The sequence below is a fragment of the Haliotis cracherodii genome, unplaced genomic scaffold, assembly GCF_022045235.1.
Source record: "Haliotis cracherodii isolate W230 unplaced genomic scaffold, xgHalCrac1.p SCAF_4, whole genome shotgun sequence".
Classification (NCBI taxonomy): domain Eukaryota; kingdom Metazoa; phylum Mollusca; class Gastropoda; order Lepetellida; family Haliotidae; genus Haliotis; species Haliotis cracherodii.
The window spans coordinates 68,231,606-68,246,161 of NW_027266297.1; the positions used below are offsets into that span (position 1 = coordinate 68,231,606).

Sequence of the window (14,556 nt, forward strand, 5' to 3'; positions counted from 1 at the left end):
AGCTGTGACAATGTACACTTTGCTGCAGCAAATATTATGACGTGTCCCATCATCATCATCATCATCATCATCATCATCATCATCATCATCATCATCAAGGGAGTAGTAAACTTCCAAAACCTGCTTCACTTTAGACTTTCATCCCATTGTACACACAGCGGGTTTAAACACAATATTCACTCACTCTCACGTCATGATTATTCTGTAAGGCTGCGGCAGTCGTTTATTTTGCCTAACGTAAACATGTTTCATTTTCCTTGGTAAATGTCAATTGTAATAATTGATATGTGTTAGTGTTGAACATTTCTTAACTTTTTGTGGCCTCATATATTTGACTCAGGCGCAACACTAAATTGAGGTCCGCATAAATTCTAGTTCCGTATTTCTATCACTCCTAAATTTAGGATTGACCTAAATTTTAAAACCGACGACACACAGACAGACTAGAAGTTTAGCTGGTACTGACGTGAAAGCGGGTACGTAATTTGATTATATGATTCATTCTGTGGTAATGTGATTTCGGTGACCATTCAATACCCGTTTGATATTTTCCTGTACCTTTTGGAAGTTACAAATGTCTCCTTTGATGTTTATTATCCCATTAGATCGAAATTACTTCAGTGAAGTTGCAGACTGCGCGTCTCAGTCATGCCGGCGGGATTGCAGCAGGAATATTTAGACTTCTTTTTCGACCAAATAAATGAATTTATTATTGCCTTGGTAACATGATTATTTCATCACACATTCGTGAGTAGGGTATGGTGTGAAATCATTACCGCAGTATAAAAAATTGTTCTGGATTTGTAGAATTGTCAGTTGGAGAGATACAGAATCATCGTGAATGACAGCCGAGTTGCCAAATATCACATGTTTTTGTCACAGTTGAGAGGAATGTGTTAAGTCGACTAGGAGTGGCCCTGTCCTTCGTGTACTTGCAACTTGGTCGTATGTTGACAGATTTGCTCTTCAAACTCTTCTTCCCACTTGAAAAGTCATTACAAGTAGGTCAAAGCGTATGACCCGAGTCCGCATTGGGCCTCAATAAAACAGATTGCCTAAACCAGGGGTTGAAAATTTATGAAAAATGTTACTTGACCAAGGGCAAGTATGACCAACATTCTTACTTGCCCTATATTAAAATGTACTTGCCCAAAATCAAGCTAATAAATTCAGTAAAATTGTTACATCTACAGTATTGAGAATCAGAGATACAGTGTACCCTCGTTATTGCACCCCTCATTATAGTGCTAACTTGGTTGTTTCGCATGGTAACGCATGGCTCCCAAAATTTATGTAAACTTTTAATACTGAGAGTTTTACACAGACATGATTGTATTGTTGTTCGTTGTTCATTTGCACATAACGCTTCTCATTGCATAATCAACCGTTTATTGCTGAATGGAGTTCTAATAATCTGTTTGAAAACATTCGCGGCAAGTCCCGGAAATACGATTGTTCTCCTAGTTAACTTTTCACACAATACATCCTTTGATCTTAGAAGCGCATGCATGCAATAAAAGAGAACCAAAAGCGAAGTTCATATTCTTAATTAGTGGGCAGTCCAATTTGAGGCGACACTGTTAACTCACATGTAGTTGCTGTCACAACACGATGGTCATTCCTTTTGATTCGGATCAAGTAACCGTATCTAACCAATTAATCTGGCTTGACTGGCCTGTACTATCGGATGCTCCCTGACAAGACTCTCGCCGAGAAAAAGACCCCAGGCAGAAGACAGGTTTCAAGAAGGCCAAGCAACGTGTTACAGTGCTCCTTGTTTGTAACAAGACCGAGAATCATAAGTTGAAGCCACTTATAGGAACATCGAAGAACCACCGTGCCCTCCACCACGTGAACCGCTCCACGTTGTCAGTGGTCTACAAAAGCTACAAGAATGCGTGGATGATGGCATACATTTTCAAAGACTGTTTTTTTTAAGAATTTCATCCCTGCCGTAAGAGATTACCTCAGACAACAAAAACTTAAAGAAAAAGCAATCCTGCTTTTGGATAAATGCCCAGCCCTCCCCCCTGCCACAACGTTGACTTCACACGACGGCAAAATCAAGGCCTTTCTACTGCCGAAAAATACAACCTCAATCATACAGCCCTTGGATCAAGGAATAATAAAAGCGTTTAAATCACACTGCAAGAGGAAACTGATCAGCAATTTGCTAGATTCTGCTATGCCCCAAACGGATTACATTAAGACAGTCACGATGGAAGACATACTCTTCACAACGCATTACGTCTGGAATCAGAGTGCAACGAGCACTATCGACAATTGCTGGCGAAAAGGACTGGGCAATGCCTTTGATGACGATTTCATTGGCTTCACCAAAACAGACATCACCGAAGCTGTTGCGAAATGCAGAGAATATGCCAGCAAAGAAGCCCTCGGGGTCGATAAGACTTCAGTTGAACTTTGGGCCACCTGTGACGACGACCTTCCGATCACTGAAAACAAAACTGATGATCAGCTGATCAATGACGCCCAATCAAGTGGTGATGATGATGAGGAAGATGAAGATGACGAAACTCTACAGCCATCTCTCTGTGTCCCCAGACGTACAGCTGAAGAAGCGGTAGCCGGTTTGGAGGTTTCTGTACAGATTGCACAACTCGCCGTTATTTCCAGCAACCATGGTCAGATTACCGCTTTTGACGCCTTGAAACGAACTTTAGTGGATAGAGAATAAATATATCTATCATAAATGCCATACCTTGACTCGCTGAAAGTCATATTTGTTGTAGTTTGACAATTATATGTCAACTTAGTTTTCACTATCGCGAGAGTGGGCGCATCAACGTTGATAGGTCAAATTATTCCATACCAAAAAAATATCCGGCAACTGCATTCAGCTCTACCAAAGTGCTACGCTTATGGTTATTAATTTATTTCAAATGTGTACAGTAAAATTGTATGATATAGCAGTGTTACGGTTTACCAGTAATTACCAGTTTGTAACCGGTAAATTAGGCTTGGACCAATTCATGTGACTGCCAGTCCCTATGGACCGGCAAATAGAGTACCTTATATATCTCTCTTGTTGAACAAAACATCGGCAATATTCATATAAGTATATTTTTCAAATGAAGTCAAATTTAGTGCAAGGAAATAACTTTTTGTCTTGCTTTGAGGTTAAATATACATTTTTAGCAACTTAGTGTAAAAATATTTTTAAAAAGGAGAAATTTGTGACTGGACTTTGTGTGAATGATGTTGAGGGAATTAAAACCAGGTAATTTTCATCATGTTCATATGTTTTTTATTTGTTGAAAGTTGGGACTGACAAAAATGAGTGGGGACTGGCAATTTCCAAAGCCAGCGGGAACACTGATATAGGAATAAATTATTCCAAATAAAATAATAGTTTCAGATTCAATTCTTTCGATTATTGTATCAAAATTCTTTAAAGTTATATATCTATTATGGGTTGTTATTAACCAAATCACTGATAGATTCCGAGAAACGTGTGTACAGCTGATTGCTACTTCTGGCTTAGTTTACGAGAAAATACACACGGTAATCTTAATCTCTGCATATAAACCAATGCCTATCAGAACGGGAAATACAATGTAATTGGTAAATGATCATGTCTAGTGTTTTTTTACCTCATATTTTTAATTTGTATTGACCAAGTTTAATTGTTATGATCTGTTCCTTTCCCTGAATTCGCTGAAGGGAAACAATGTAACAAAATTCTGCAGAAGACAAACACGTTTTTATTGCAAATGTAGGGATTGTGTATGCGCTGGTGGCGTGCTTCATTCCGATACGCTTTATAGACTGGGTGTATAAATTAGCATCGATTTTGTAGCCTATTTTGTAAGTTGCTGAATGGCAGCAGTTTATTTTTTTGTACAGCACATAAAATGAAAATTGTGCTATCTTGTATAATGTTTAAGAGATGGCCATGGCCGTACTTTCCTTCTCTTCTGTTTCAAATGTTGAAGTATTATCTGATTTTGATGGAATCAGCCATACAGTATCTGATTGTCATTAGGAATGAGAATAACCTTTTCGAGGTTGCATGATTAAAAACACATTCAGACGTTCACTTTCACAATCTTGTAAGCAATGCTTTGATTGGTTGGATAAAAGTTGTTTTGTCATGACCTGTAATGGGATGTTGTCATCGTCTGATCTTCGTGTAGCGGTAGCAAGCACTAAGACGATTTTAATGACATTGTATTTTTCATTAATTTTGGAGACTAATGCTGACATTTATTTGCTATAGCCAGGGCTCGACTTGAGGAAATTGATTTAACTTGCACCAGGTGCATGTTGACATTAAAACATAGTTGCACCAGACAAAACCAGGTTGCACCCGGTCTCAGAAGTTTATCAAAATTGAAAAACAGATGCATAAACTAATCTAAATACATACAATCTGAGATCTCTGATGACTGTCATGATTTTACATAAATTGGGTATTGCTGTCAAACATTATAGGAACATGTGCACATATTCTTGGAAGTATTCACAGTTTGATGTTACACCAAAGAAAGCGTGACAAATTATAGTTAATAAAAGCTAAGCGCTATTGAATGTGTTCAAAGATCGATGTGTGAAAAGTAAGGGTTGATCAGACACAAATTTAAGTTTTGTTTACATGTACTTGACGCAAGTAGACATCAATATTAGGTTGCATTTCTTGATAATAGGTTGCATTGGCGCATGTTTTATATGGCTAAATTGAGCCATGTATTAATTTATTAAATTACATTTGAATTTGTCCTGGAATCTGAGCATACAATCCACCGGTAAGTTCCGGCAGGATATTTTCCAAGACATGGCAAATAGTGGCCAAATGATTGTCATCTGTATAACTATTGTATCGATACACATGATACAAGTATTGATCACAGTCGCACACTAAGGGACCACTTCAAAAGTTTGATGCTGGGAAAAAAAATTCTCTTGAAGTTTAAGGGTTTGAGGTTTAATGGCTGTGTAAGTTTTCCATCTGACAAAATGAACTGACCTCATTTCTATTTTGTATACTAAACTTAGCAAAAATTCTGATCATATTTCACAGATCCCATTTCTATTCATATGCTTTTAGGAGTTGTCATTAAGTACATCCAGTCTTTTCATGAGTTTTGTCATCGCCAATACTGGTAGTAAGTCTTTCTAGTGCAGTGAGTAATATAGACTTGCCGATTTGATCTTTAAAAACTCTACAAGTGATTTTCAACACTAAGTAAATAAATTTCAGTCGATGAAAGTTCTGATAAAGTGGTGCAAACATAAGAATGCTTGACAAAAGAGACCACTAAACTTATGAATTCAACTTTTCTGAGAATTAAGATCAAACTTTTGGACTGGTCCCTAAGTAAAACATATCGGTTCCTACCTTAAATGTTTCTTTTATTAACTGTTACACCAAACACTAATTAGCAGTGAATATTAGTTGTGAAAACGGAAATATTTCATTCAATGAGCCATGTCAGTATGCCAGGTATTTGGCCATCCTGTCTATGAGAAAGATTGCACATGCAGTTATCGTGATACATATTGGATTATGAGCAAAGTATTGCAAAGTGTGCAACCAGCTATTATCAAAGATATTCTAATCTGGATACTTTGCAGGCCTCTCTGTTGAAACAAAACTCACACTGTAAAGCCAGAATTAGTCCAGACTTGCAATAATCTTTAAACCCAATGTCACCTCACCCTCACATCAAGTGCACATTGTAGCATATCACAGGAATAAGGTCCTTGCTGTTAGCCCTCATGGGTTTCACCAAATTGGTAGATGCTTACACTCATCACTTCGGGCTGTTCTTCAACATTGATCATTGTTAAGATTTGTTTGTTTGTTGTTTAACGCTGCACTCAGCAATATTCTAGCTTTATGACAGCGACCTGTAAATAATTGAGTCGGGACCAGACAATCCAGTGATTGATATCATGAACATTCATCTACATAATTCGGAAATGATGACATGCAACAACCAAGTCAGCGAGTCTGACCACCCAATCCCATTAGTGGCCTCTTAAGACCAGCATAGTCGCCTTTTAGGGAAGGCAGGGGTTGTTGAAGACCTATTCTATTCCGAATTGCGTGCTATGTATGTGCGTCCAAGGACTTTTGACAAGCATAGTTGTCTTTTACTGCAAGAATAGCTTGTTGCTGAAAACCTATTCTACCCCAGATCTTAACGGTTCCCATTGTTAAGAGATTGGTTTTGATGCAATACTGTGTTGTGGAGTTTAGCCACACTTGCTCTTATCACTAATGTCAGAATATTTTATGTCTGAATATTCAGTGTTGTACCCACAGTGTGAAATGTCATTATGTACCAAAGTTGAAAGTTTTGATTCGCAGTGAGCTCAAATTGTGTTGTTTTTGAAGGAAAAACAGCTGTTGATTTAGAAATGAACAAGAATTTTCCCAGTATTTTCATTTATTACATGTGAGTCTAGCCACTACTAACATGAGGCTGTTGCTATCACCCAGTTTGTGTTAAATTCGGGTAGTTAATAATCTAGCTTGATCTGATCCCATTCTGTGGCTATCAGGATGATCAGGTGCCGGTAACCATGGTAGTCAGGTAATAGCTCAATGTTTGAATGTATTAATGTTTGTACTGTTTTTTTCATGTTCTTGATTCTATGTTTGCAGACAATAAAGCTTTCAACATGGCTGTAAATGTGTACAACACAAGTGCCACAGCGGAAAATTTGAGCCGGCATGACATCATTGGTTGGGTCAATGACACTTTACAAGCTAACTACACAAAAATTGAGGAACTCTGTTCAGGTTGGTTTTATTTTCCATCTTAGGTTCTTGATCAATATAGGGTATAGTTGTTTGTAGTTTAATACCACACTCAGCGATATTCTAGCTATTGGACCTGTAGGAAGGAAACCTGTATATAATTCAGTCTGGACTAGACAAACAAGTGATTGAAATGATGGGCAACATTGCACGCTACACACAATCAACCAAGTTACCATCCTGACCATGATCTCACCCGTGAAGATCCGGGGTAGAATAGGTCTTCTGCAACCCATGCTTGTCGTAAAAGGCGACTAATGGGATCGGGTGGTCAGGCTCGCTGACTTGGTTGATGCATGTCATCGATCCCAATTGCATGGATTGATGCTCATGATATCAATCACTGGATTGTCTGGTCCAGACACGATTGCAGCGTAAAATAACCGACCAACCAACCAACCATGATCCATCTAGTAGCCTCATGGACAAGCATGGTTGTTGTTCTAACCCGGAATTTCAACAGGAAAAGGTATAGTGTGCTCGATAGAGCTGAATAAGATATGTGGCCTGACTGATTGTGTGTCACCATGTTCCAATGTGATGGGTGTTACTTCTACTATCAACCATTGGTTTACCTTGTCCCAATTTGATGTAAAAGGCTCTTTTGTTCCAGCTTATACGTTGCTGATTTTGTGTAAAACAACATTCACTCACTCACTTTAGATATGGTTTCAGATCTGTTTTTTTTTTTAGGACATTGACTGATTATCACCTAAAATGTCTACAGATATATTTTCAAATTTGTTAAAGATATAAATTTGATGAAATCATGAATACCATATGTCTCTGCAAAACCACTGCCTTACCTCTCCCTGGCCATGCCGACATCATATAAGCACACACAAATACAAGTGTGATAGTTTAATATGGACGTCTTTGAGAAGCCCCATTTAAGGCATTCTGTCTGACGTAATGAATGCAGCAGACGGTATTGATTTGTGTGGGATGAGTGTTTGCTGGATCTCACTGATTGTCTCTTTGGAAGACTCCTTTTACAGACAGCCACACCCATGCTGCCCAGTGTTTGTTTCTGTTTCTGTCCTTGTCACAGTAACACTGGCAGTGTCCATGTGTGGCTTAGGTTGTCCCCGGCAACCAACTGCTCTCTCTTTGTACTTCTCCAGGCAGTATGCAAAACAGAAGGAAGTTTCTATTACATTCAGGATACATTATTGTTTGTACTCTGGGTTTGAAACTGGGTCTGCTGCAGTGGCCTCAACATCATATGCATTGATTATATAATGATACAGTGTAAATGTGCATAGCAACCCATTATCAATATCATAATGCTGAATGTTCCCAGTTGAAAATGTTTGTGACAATTACTATGAGCACTGTCCAGTGTTTGAAATAATTTTAATACCCAACAAGCATGACAAGACAGTTGGGCAAGTGACCCATAAGTGTTGCTGCCCATTGTCAAAGTAACCTGCCCAGTTTCAGACAGTTTAAATATTGAAAAATCGCAAAATATAAGAGACAAATAGCATCTTGATTCAGTTGAAATAATGCAAACAATTACTTGAGAATCTGGGGCGGTCGGGTAGCCTAGTGGTTAAAGCGTTTGCTCGTCACGCCGAAGACCCGGGTTCGATTCCCGACATGGGTACAATGTGTGAAGCCCATTTCTGGTGTCCCCCGCCGTGATATTGCTGAAATATTGCTAAAAGCGGCGTAAAACCATATTCACTCACTCACTTGAGAATCTACAAGGAGTTAAGCTAAAATTGAATACACGAGGAGTCAAAACAATATCTGTCAATCGGGCAGGTAGAAGAAAATTCATGCAGAAGACAGGCAGTTATTTCGGACACTGGCACTGTCTATCATGTGTGTCTTTTCATTCATGTTCCATGTACTGAAATTATTTTCAGTTGTGACGTCTATTTTTGTTTAGGCTTAATGAAATGATAATTGTGTTTCAGTCAGTTATCTCGGGTATGTGGGATTTTTCTTGGTCTGCCAAGAAACTGATGTCTGCAGGTCTGCAGCAAATTAAAACATGACCAAGTTATGTCAAAATAATTATAACTAATTTTATGATAATGACAAAGAGAAAAATATGAAGTTCAACAAGATAATTATTTTTCCCAATGTGTAAATGTTTAAGAGCTGCATCACTTTGGACATTCTTTAACCTGACAGGCAATGCCATACTGAAACACTGTTATCAGCGATGTTAAACCAAACTTGATCATACAACAAGGTTTCAAAGCAGTGGCATGGTTTGTGGTGCTTCTCAATTCACTTTTACTGAAAGAGGTATGTGACCTGGCGTAAAACAAATATTGCTTCAAATTTTGCATGATATGTCATCATATCTGTCATGTCTTTGAAAATTTGACGTATAGAGTTTGGTTTTTTTAATGGTCCATTTCACATTGGCGATAGACTGACTCTAAATATGTTGCCAAGCGAATCCCAATATGGCCATGGTGTCTGAATGGTCCATTTCATATTGGCGATAGACTGACACTAAATATGTTGCTAAGCGAATCCCAATATGGCCATGGTGTTTGAATGGTCCATTTCATATTGGCGATAGACTGACACTAAATATGTTGCTAAGCGACTCCGAATATGGCCATGGTGTTTGAATGGTCCATTTCATATTGGCGATAGACTGACACTAAATATGTTGCTAAGCGACTCCCAATATGGACATGGTGTTTGAATGGTCCATTTCATATTGGGGATAGACTGACTCTAAATATGTTGCCAAGCGAATCCCAATATGGCCATGGTGTCTGAATGGTCCATTTCATATTGGCGATAGACTGACACTAAATATGTTGCTAAGCGAATCCCAATATGGCCATGGTGTTTGAATGGTCCATTTCATATTGGCGATAGACTGACACTAAATATGTTGCTAAGCGACTCCCAATATGGACATGGTGTTTGAATGGTCCATTTCATATTGGCGATAGACTGACTCTAAATATGTTGCTAAGCGACTCCCAATATGGCCATGGTGTTTGAATGGTCCATTTCATATTGGCGATAGACTGACACTAAATATTTTGCTAAGCGACTCCCAACATACCCATGGCCACAACATGCCAGTTGGAGCAGTGAACGGGAATGTTTATGAGAGGACAACCCTAAATATTTTTTCCACTTGAAACACCTATGTGATACTGGCATCACAGCATCTAGAATAATAATGATCTATTAAACATGTTAAACTGAAAACCACTTATTTTTCAATTGTACCCAAACTGTATCTGTATTCAATGGTTTATGTTGTCATGCTATCCATTGGCCAGCTATGAAACATGATGTATCACACAGTCTGGTTCCAAACCTCTGTTGACCCGTGAAGATTCCGGGGTAGTATAGGTCTTCAGCAACCCATGCTTGCCGTAAAAGGTGACTATGCTTGTCGTAAAAGGCAACTAATGGGATCGGGTGGTCAGGCTCGCTGACTTAGTTGATGCATGACATCGATCCCAATTGCGTGGATCGATGCTCATGATATTAATCACTGGATTGTCTGATCAAGACTCGATTATTTACAGACTGCTGTCATATAGCTGGAATATTGCTGAGTGCGGCGTTAAACAACAAACCAACCGACCGACCAACTAAACCTCCGTTAAACATTACAAGACTACCTAATATCACATATGTATGTGTCATTTATGTCGATGCATTTACAAGCCTTCAGAAAAGGACATGCATGGTGTAGATGACAGTATCACATTACAAACACTTTCAATGAATCCATTCTAATCAAAGCTGTCATTTGTCTGTTTGTAAGACCATGGGTAACATTTGTTTGCAGTGCAAACATGACATTACTTCACCTCCTTTAGTAGTGAATGGCTGTTGACAGTTTGGGTTAAATAGGCAATGCAAACCTTTGTGCATGTGTTTCTATACAAACAGTAGATGCTTAACTGAATGCTTTCTTTCCTTTCAGGTAGTTCATATTGCCAGTTTATGGACATGATGTTTCCAGGTGAGTTATCGTCACACAATGACACTGTAGTAGCTCTAGGCTTTCCTTTGACCTCTTAACTGTCAGGATATTATTAATATGTATAAACATGACGAAGCCATGATGAGTGCCTGAAAAATCACCTCAATCTAGTAGCAAAGAAGAATGTATTTTGTCCAGGTTGATATACCATGGAGGACCATTCTGAGCTGAAGTGTCTTTATAAATATGATAATGTTGTTTATAGTTGCTTGGCAGATAAATGAATGTTGGTCCTGAATGTTTATGAATATATGGCTTAGACATCTCTATGCAGTGAAGAATGTGGCCTAGACATGGATGAGTCATGAGACAGCTGGATCCAAGGGCATATCGTCTTCATTGATAAGTGCAACACACTGTCATAAATATAAACGCCTCTAGTAAGCTTTGACCAAAGTATCAATTTATTGTACATTCTGTGTGCAGATAGATTTATACCATGTGGTTGTCATATATAGTTGTCTTTCTACATGTTCTACAAATATCAATGTATGAAAATCATTTAATTGATTTTTTTTCACTCATTCTTCCATGTATAAACAAGGTTCATACAGGCTTCGAAAGCCCTTGTATTTTGAGGCCCCTCTTGAAAAGCCTTGATTATTTTTTAATATCAGCCATGAAAAGCCTTGAAAATCACAAATAGCTTGAAAAGCCTAAAAATTTGTACAAAAGGACTGTACATATATACATGATATACCTGTTAATATAAGTATATGTATTCAAAATTCTTCACTGACTTAATGCATTTTATTATTGGTTGTGAAAATAAGTCTTATTGGAAAATTTGTGATGTTCATACTGCTTTTCAGGTCTTACGATTAATATATAGTGTGCTTGATTTAAAAACATATATTGACAGACCAAGGGTAATAAACCAACTAAAAATCCTTGAAATGCCTTGAATTGTTCCATATCTGTATGAACCTTGATAAATGTGTTTAGACTCTGAGATTTACAACTAATGATACACCGCATCACATTTATTACGTATGTGTACTGTCATTGTGAGTATTGTGTTTGTTGTCTATGTAACTTATGAGAAAGGTAAGCTGCATGTCATTGATGTTCCTGAGCCATCTTGTCCCAGATTACACATGTATGTATTGCCTCTGTTTAGTCTGTGTAGAGACATATTCAGTAGAGTATATTTCCTTCGGGTATATAGTACATATACTTGTTATCAAGTTTATTTACCGATCGCCTTGTAAACTTAAATGAAAACCAAGGGTGTGGCAGTCTACCTTAAATTTAATTCAGAATGCAGAAATAACGATTCCACTCAGTTACAATGTGACAATTAATAATAGAAGTCAATGGATACACTCTCATGTTAAAAGGAAAGATGATGGAGATTAACATTAAGATATCAGAAGAAAACCTCAAGGCCCCTTTGATGCTCTCTAAGTGTCAACATTTTGTTGATGCTCATTAAAACCTGTGACTTACTATTGATGTAATATGGAGAGGTTCAGAGTGTTACGCTAGATTACAGTGTTATGTATTTTATGCTGGTGGACATAATTGAATATTGCAAATTTTATGAAAGCAGTAATAATAGTTTAGGAATTGACACACATAACATGAATATCTTTTAACCACCCTTTATCATGTATAAGATTTACTTATGAACAAGAAAATCAGTTCCTATTCATCATCTACAAGGTAACTTAAATAATAAATATGGAACAAGTTTGGATGAATTTTTGCCACATGTAGTTGCACACTACATGTAGTTGTATTTATTGCATTACAGGACAAAATCAACAATACCTATAGTCTGGAAGTTAATTTAAGATACCGACGTTTACTACAATATCTGAAAAACTAGGCCATATGACACAGTTGAACCAATCAACTCAACTCGATGGGTGCACAGGAATCATGCACGCACGAATACGGTGTTAGCGTTGGGCGTCTCAACGTGTGTTTTGCCAGTGCACCCTTTCGAGTTGAATTGATTGGTTCAACTGTGTCATATGGCCCTGTGAGTAGGGGTAGCAATATACAGATGGCTGTTTCAATGAATGCTCGTTCCACCCATGACGAACAGGTCTGGTTGTTAATGAAATATAGTGATAGCCAAATAGACAGATTTTTTATTCATGCACCGGTTGTCTTTAAATGTAATATCCAGTTATGTATGACTGTTTAATAATCTCATACCAACTTTGACTGGAGGAGGTCAGATAGTTTTTCAGATATTGTAGTAAACGTCAGTACCTGAAATTACCTTCCAGACTATATCTGTAGTGATATCTCATGTAGTGTTGTCAAGTTACATAGCTTCTCGGCTGCCAGAGGTTACATCAGCTGCTGTTCACAGTGAAATCCTGTAGTATTGAACATACAGTGCTATTTTGCCCTGGTCACTGACCAATCTTGGTGCTACTTCAGGGCCTTGCTCTCAATGAAGTATTTTTAAGAAGAAACCTTTGCATTGGATAGGCTAGTGGATGTTTGTTTGTTGTTTAAGACCCAACTCATCAATATTCCATCTATTTGACGGCAGTCTGTAAATAATTGAGTCTGGGCCAGACAATCTAGTGATTGATATCATGAGCATCAATCCACACCATTGGAATATGATGACATGCATCAACTAAGTCAGTGAGCCTGACCACCCGACCCCATTAGTCACCTCTGACGACCAGCAGTGTCGCCTTTTATGGCAAGCATGGGTTGTTGAAGACCTATTCTACTCCGGATTGCATGCTATGTATATGCGTCCAAGGAAGGTCCATTTTGAGGCGGGACGGTCAGGTAGCCTAGAGGTTAAAGCGTTAGCTAGTCAAGCTGAAGACCTGGGTTCGATTCCCGACATGGGTGCAATGTGTGAAGCCATTTCTGGTGTCCGTCCCCAGCTGTGATATTGCTGGAATATTGCTAAAAACGGCGTAAAACCTCACTCACTCACTCACCATTTTGAGGCTGTTGTATTCACCATGTGCAGGTATGAGGTTCATACATGCTGGCAGGGATGTAAATGAATAGACTCCCAATCATATTGAATAACAGTTAATAAAAATTTCATTTTTTTAAACTTTTATTCCACCATATTAAAACACTAAAAATAGTGACATCAATTCTTAAATAAACTGAAGAAACACAAGAAGACATTTGACAATTTTTAACATGTTAGAGGTACACAACAATTTGTATATTTTTAGAGTGTTAGTATAATATTGTTAAAACAATTATTTTATTAATTTGTTATCATGGTTATGATCTTTTGTAATGTCTGTGATTATTTTTGCCTGAGGTATCTTGCACAACTGCCTGAAAGTGCATGATTAATCATTCAGCATGACAAATAACATTCATGGGAAGCCTAGTAAAAAAAAATCAGGTTGTCTGAGGTGAATACAAGGAGCAAGGGAAAAGTTAAACATGAAGACATGTGAATGAAACATTGTTTATGGTTTTAACGTTCTGGGAGTTAATTGGATAATTAGATGGATTCTGTATTTGCTGTCAGGTACCAGGTAAAACAGGAGCATGACTCACACCCTTGTGTCAGGTCACTTATAGCCCAGACTACGGCCGGACGTTTGTTTTTGCTGTTTATGGATTTTGTTAGTGAATGAATTGAACAGGATATTTTAATCATAAGGAAGAGAATGTCAACATCCATAAATCTCTTCCTTTTGTGCATCACTTCTAAATGCCATTCAAAGACTTGATTTTTTTGTCATCTTTAACATGTTTAAAGTTTGATTTGGATTGAAAAGGTGATTTAATTAATTGGTGAAAAAAATTCAGTTTTATTCATTAAGAATCCCTT

General features: G+C 37.8%; 1 protein-coding gene across 3 annotated transcripts in view; it reads left to right on the forward strand.

The window, feature by feature from the left end:
• The first annotated feature begins 417 nt into the window (after nt 1-417).
• LOC139480272 (microtubule-associated protein RP/EB family member 1-like) overlaps nt 418-14,556 on the forward strand; it is a 30,878-nt gene continuing 16,739 nt past the window's right edge. For all 3 annotated transcript variants that reach the window (XM_071263326.1, XM_071263324.1, XM_071263325.1), the window contains exons 1-3: nt 418-476; nt 6,632-6,769; nt 10,713-10,751. In XM_071263326.1, the coding sequence (XP_071119427.1) occupies nt 6,649-6,769; nt 10,713-10,751 (160 nt within the window). In that variant the 5' untranslated portion in view covers nt 418-476; nt 6,632-6,648. The remainder of the gene's footprint in view (nt 477-6,631; nt 6,770-10,712; nt 10,752-14,556) is intronic.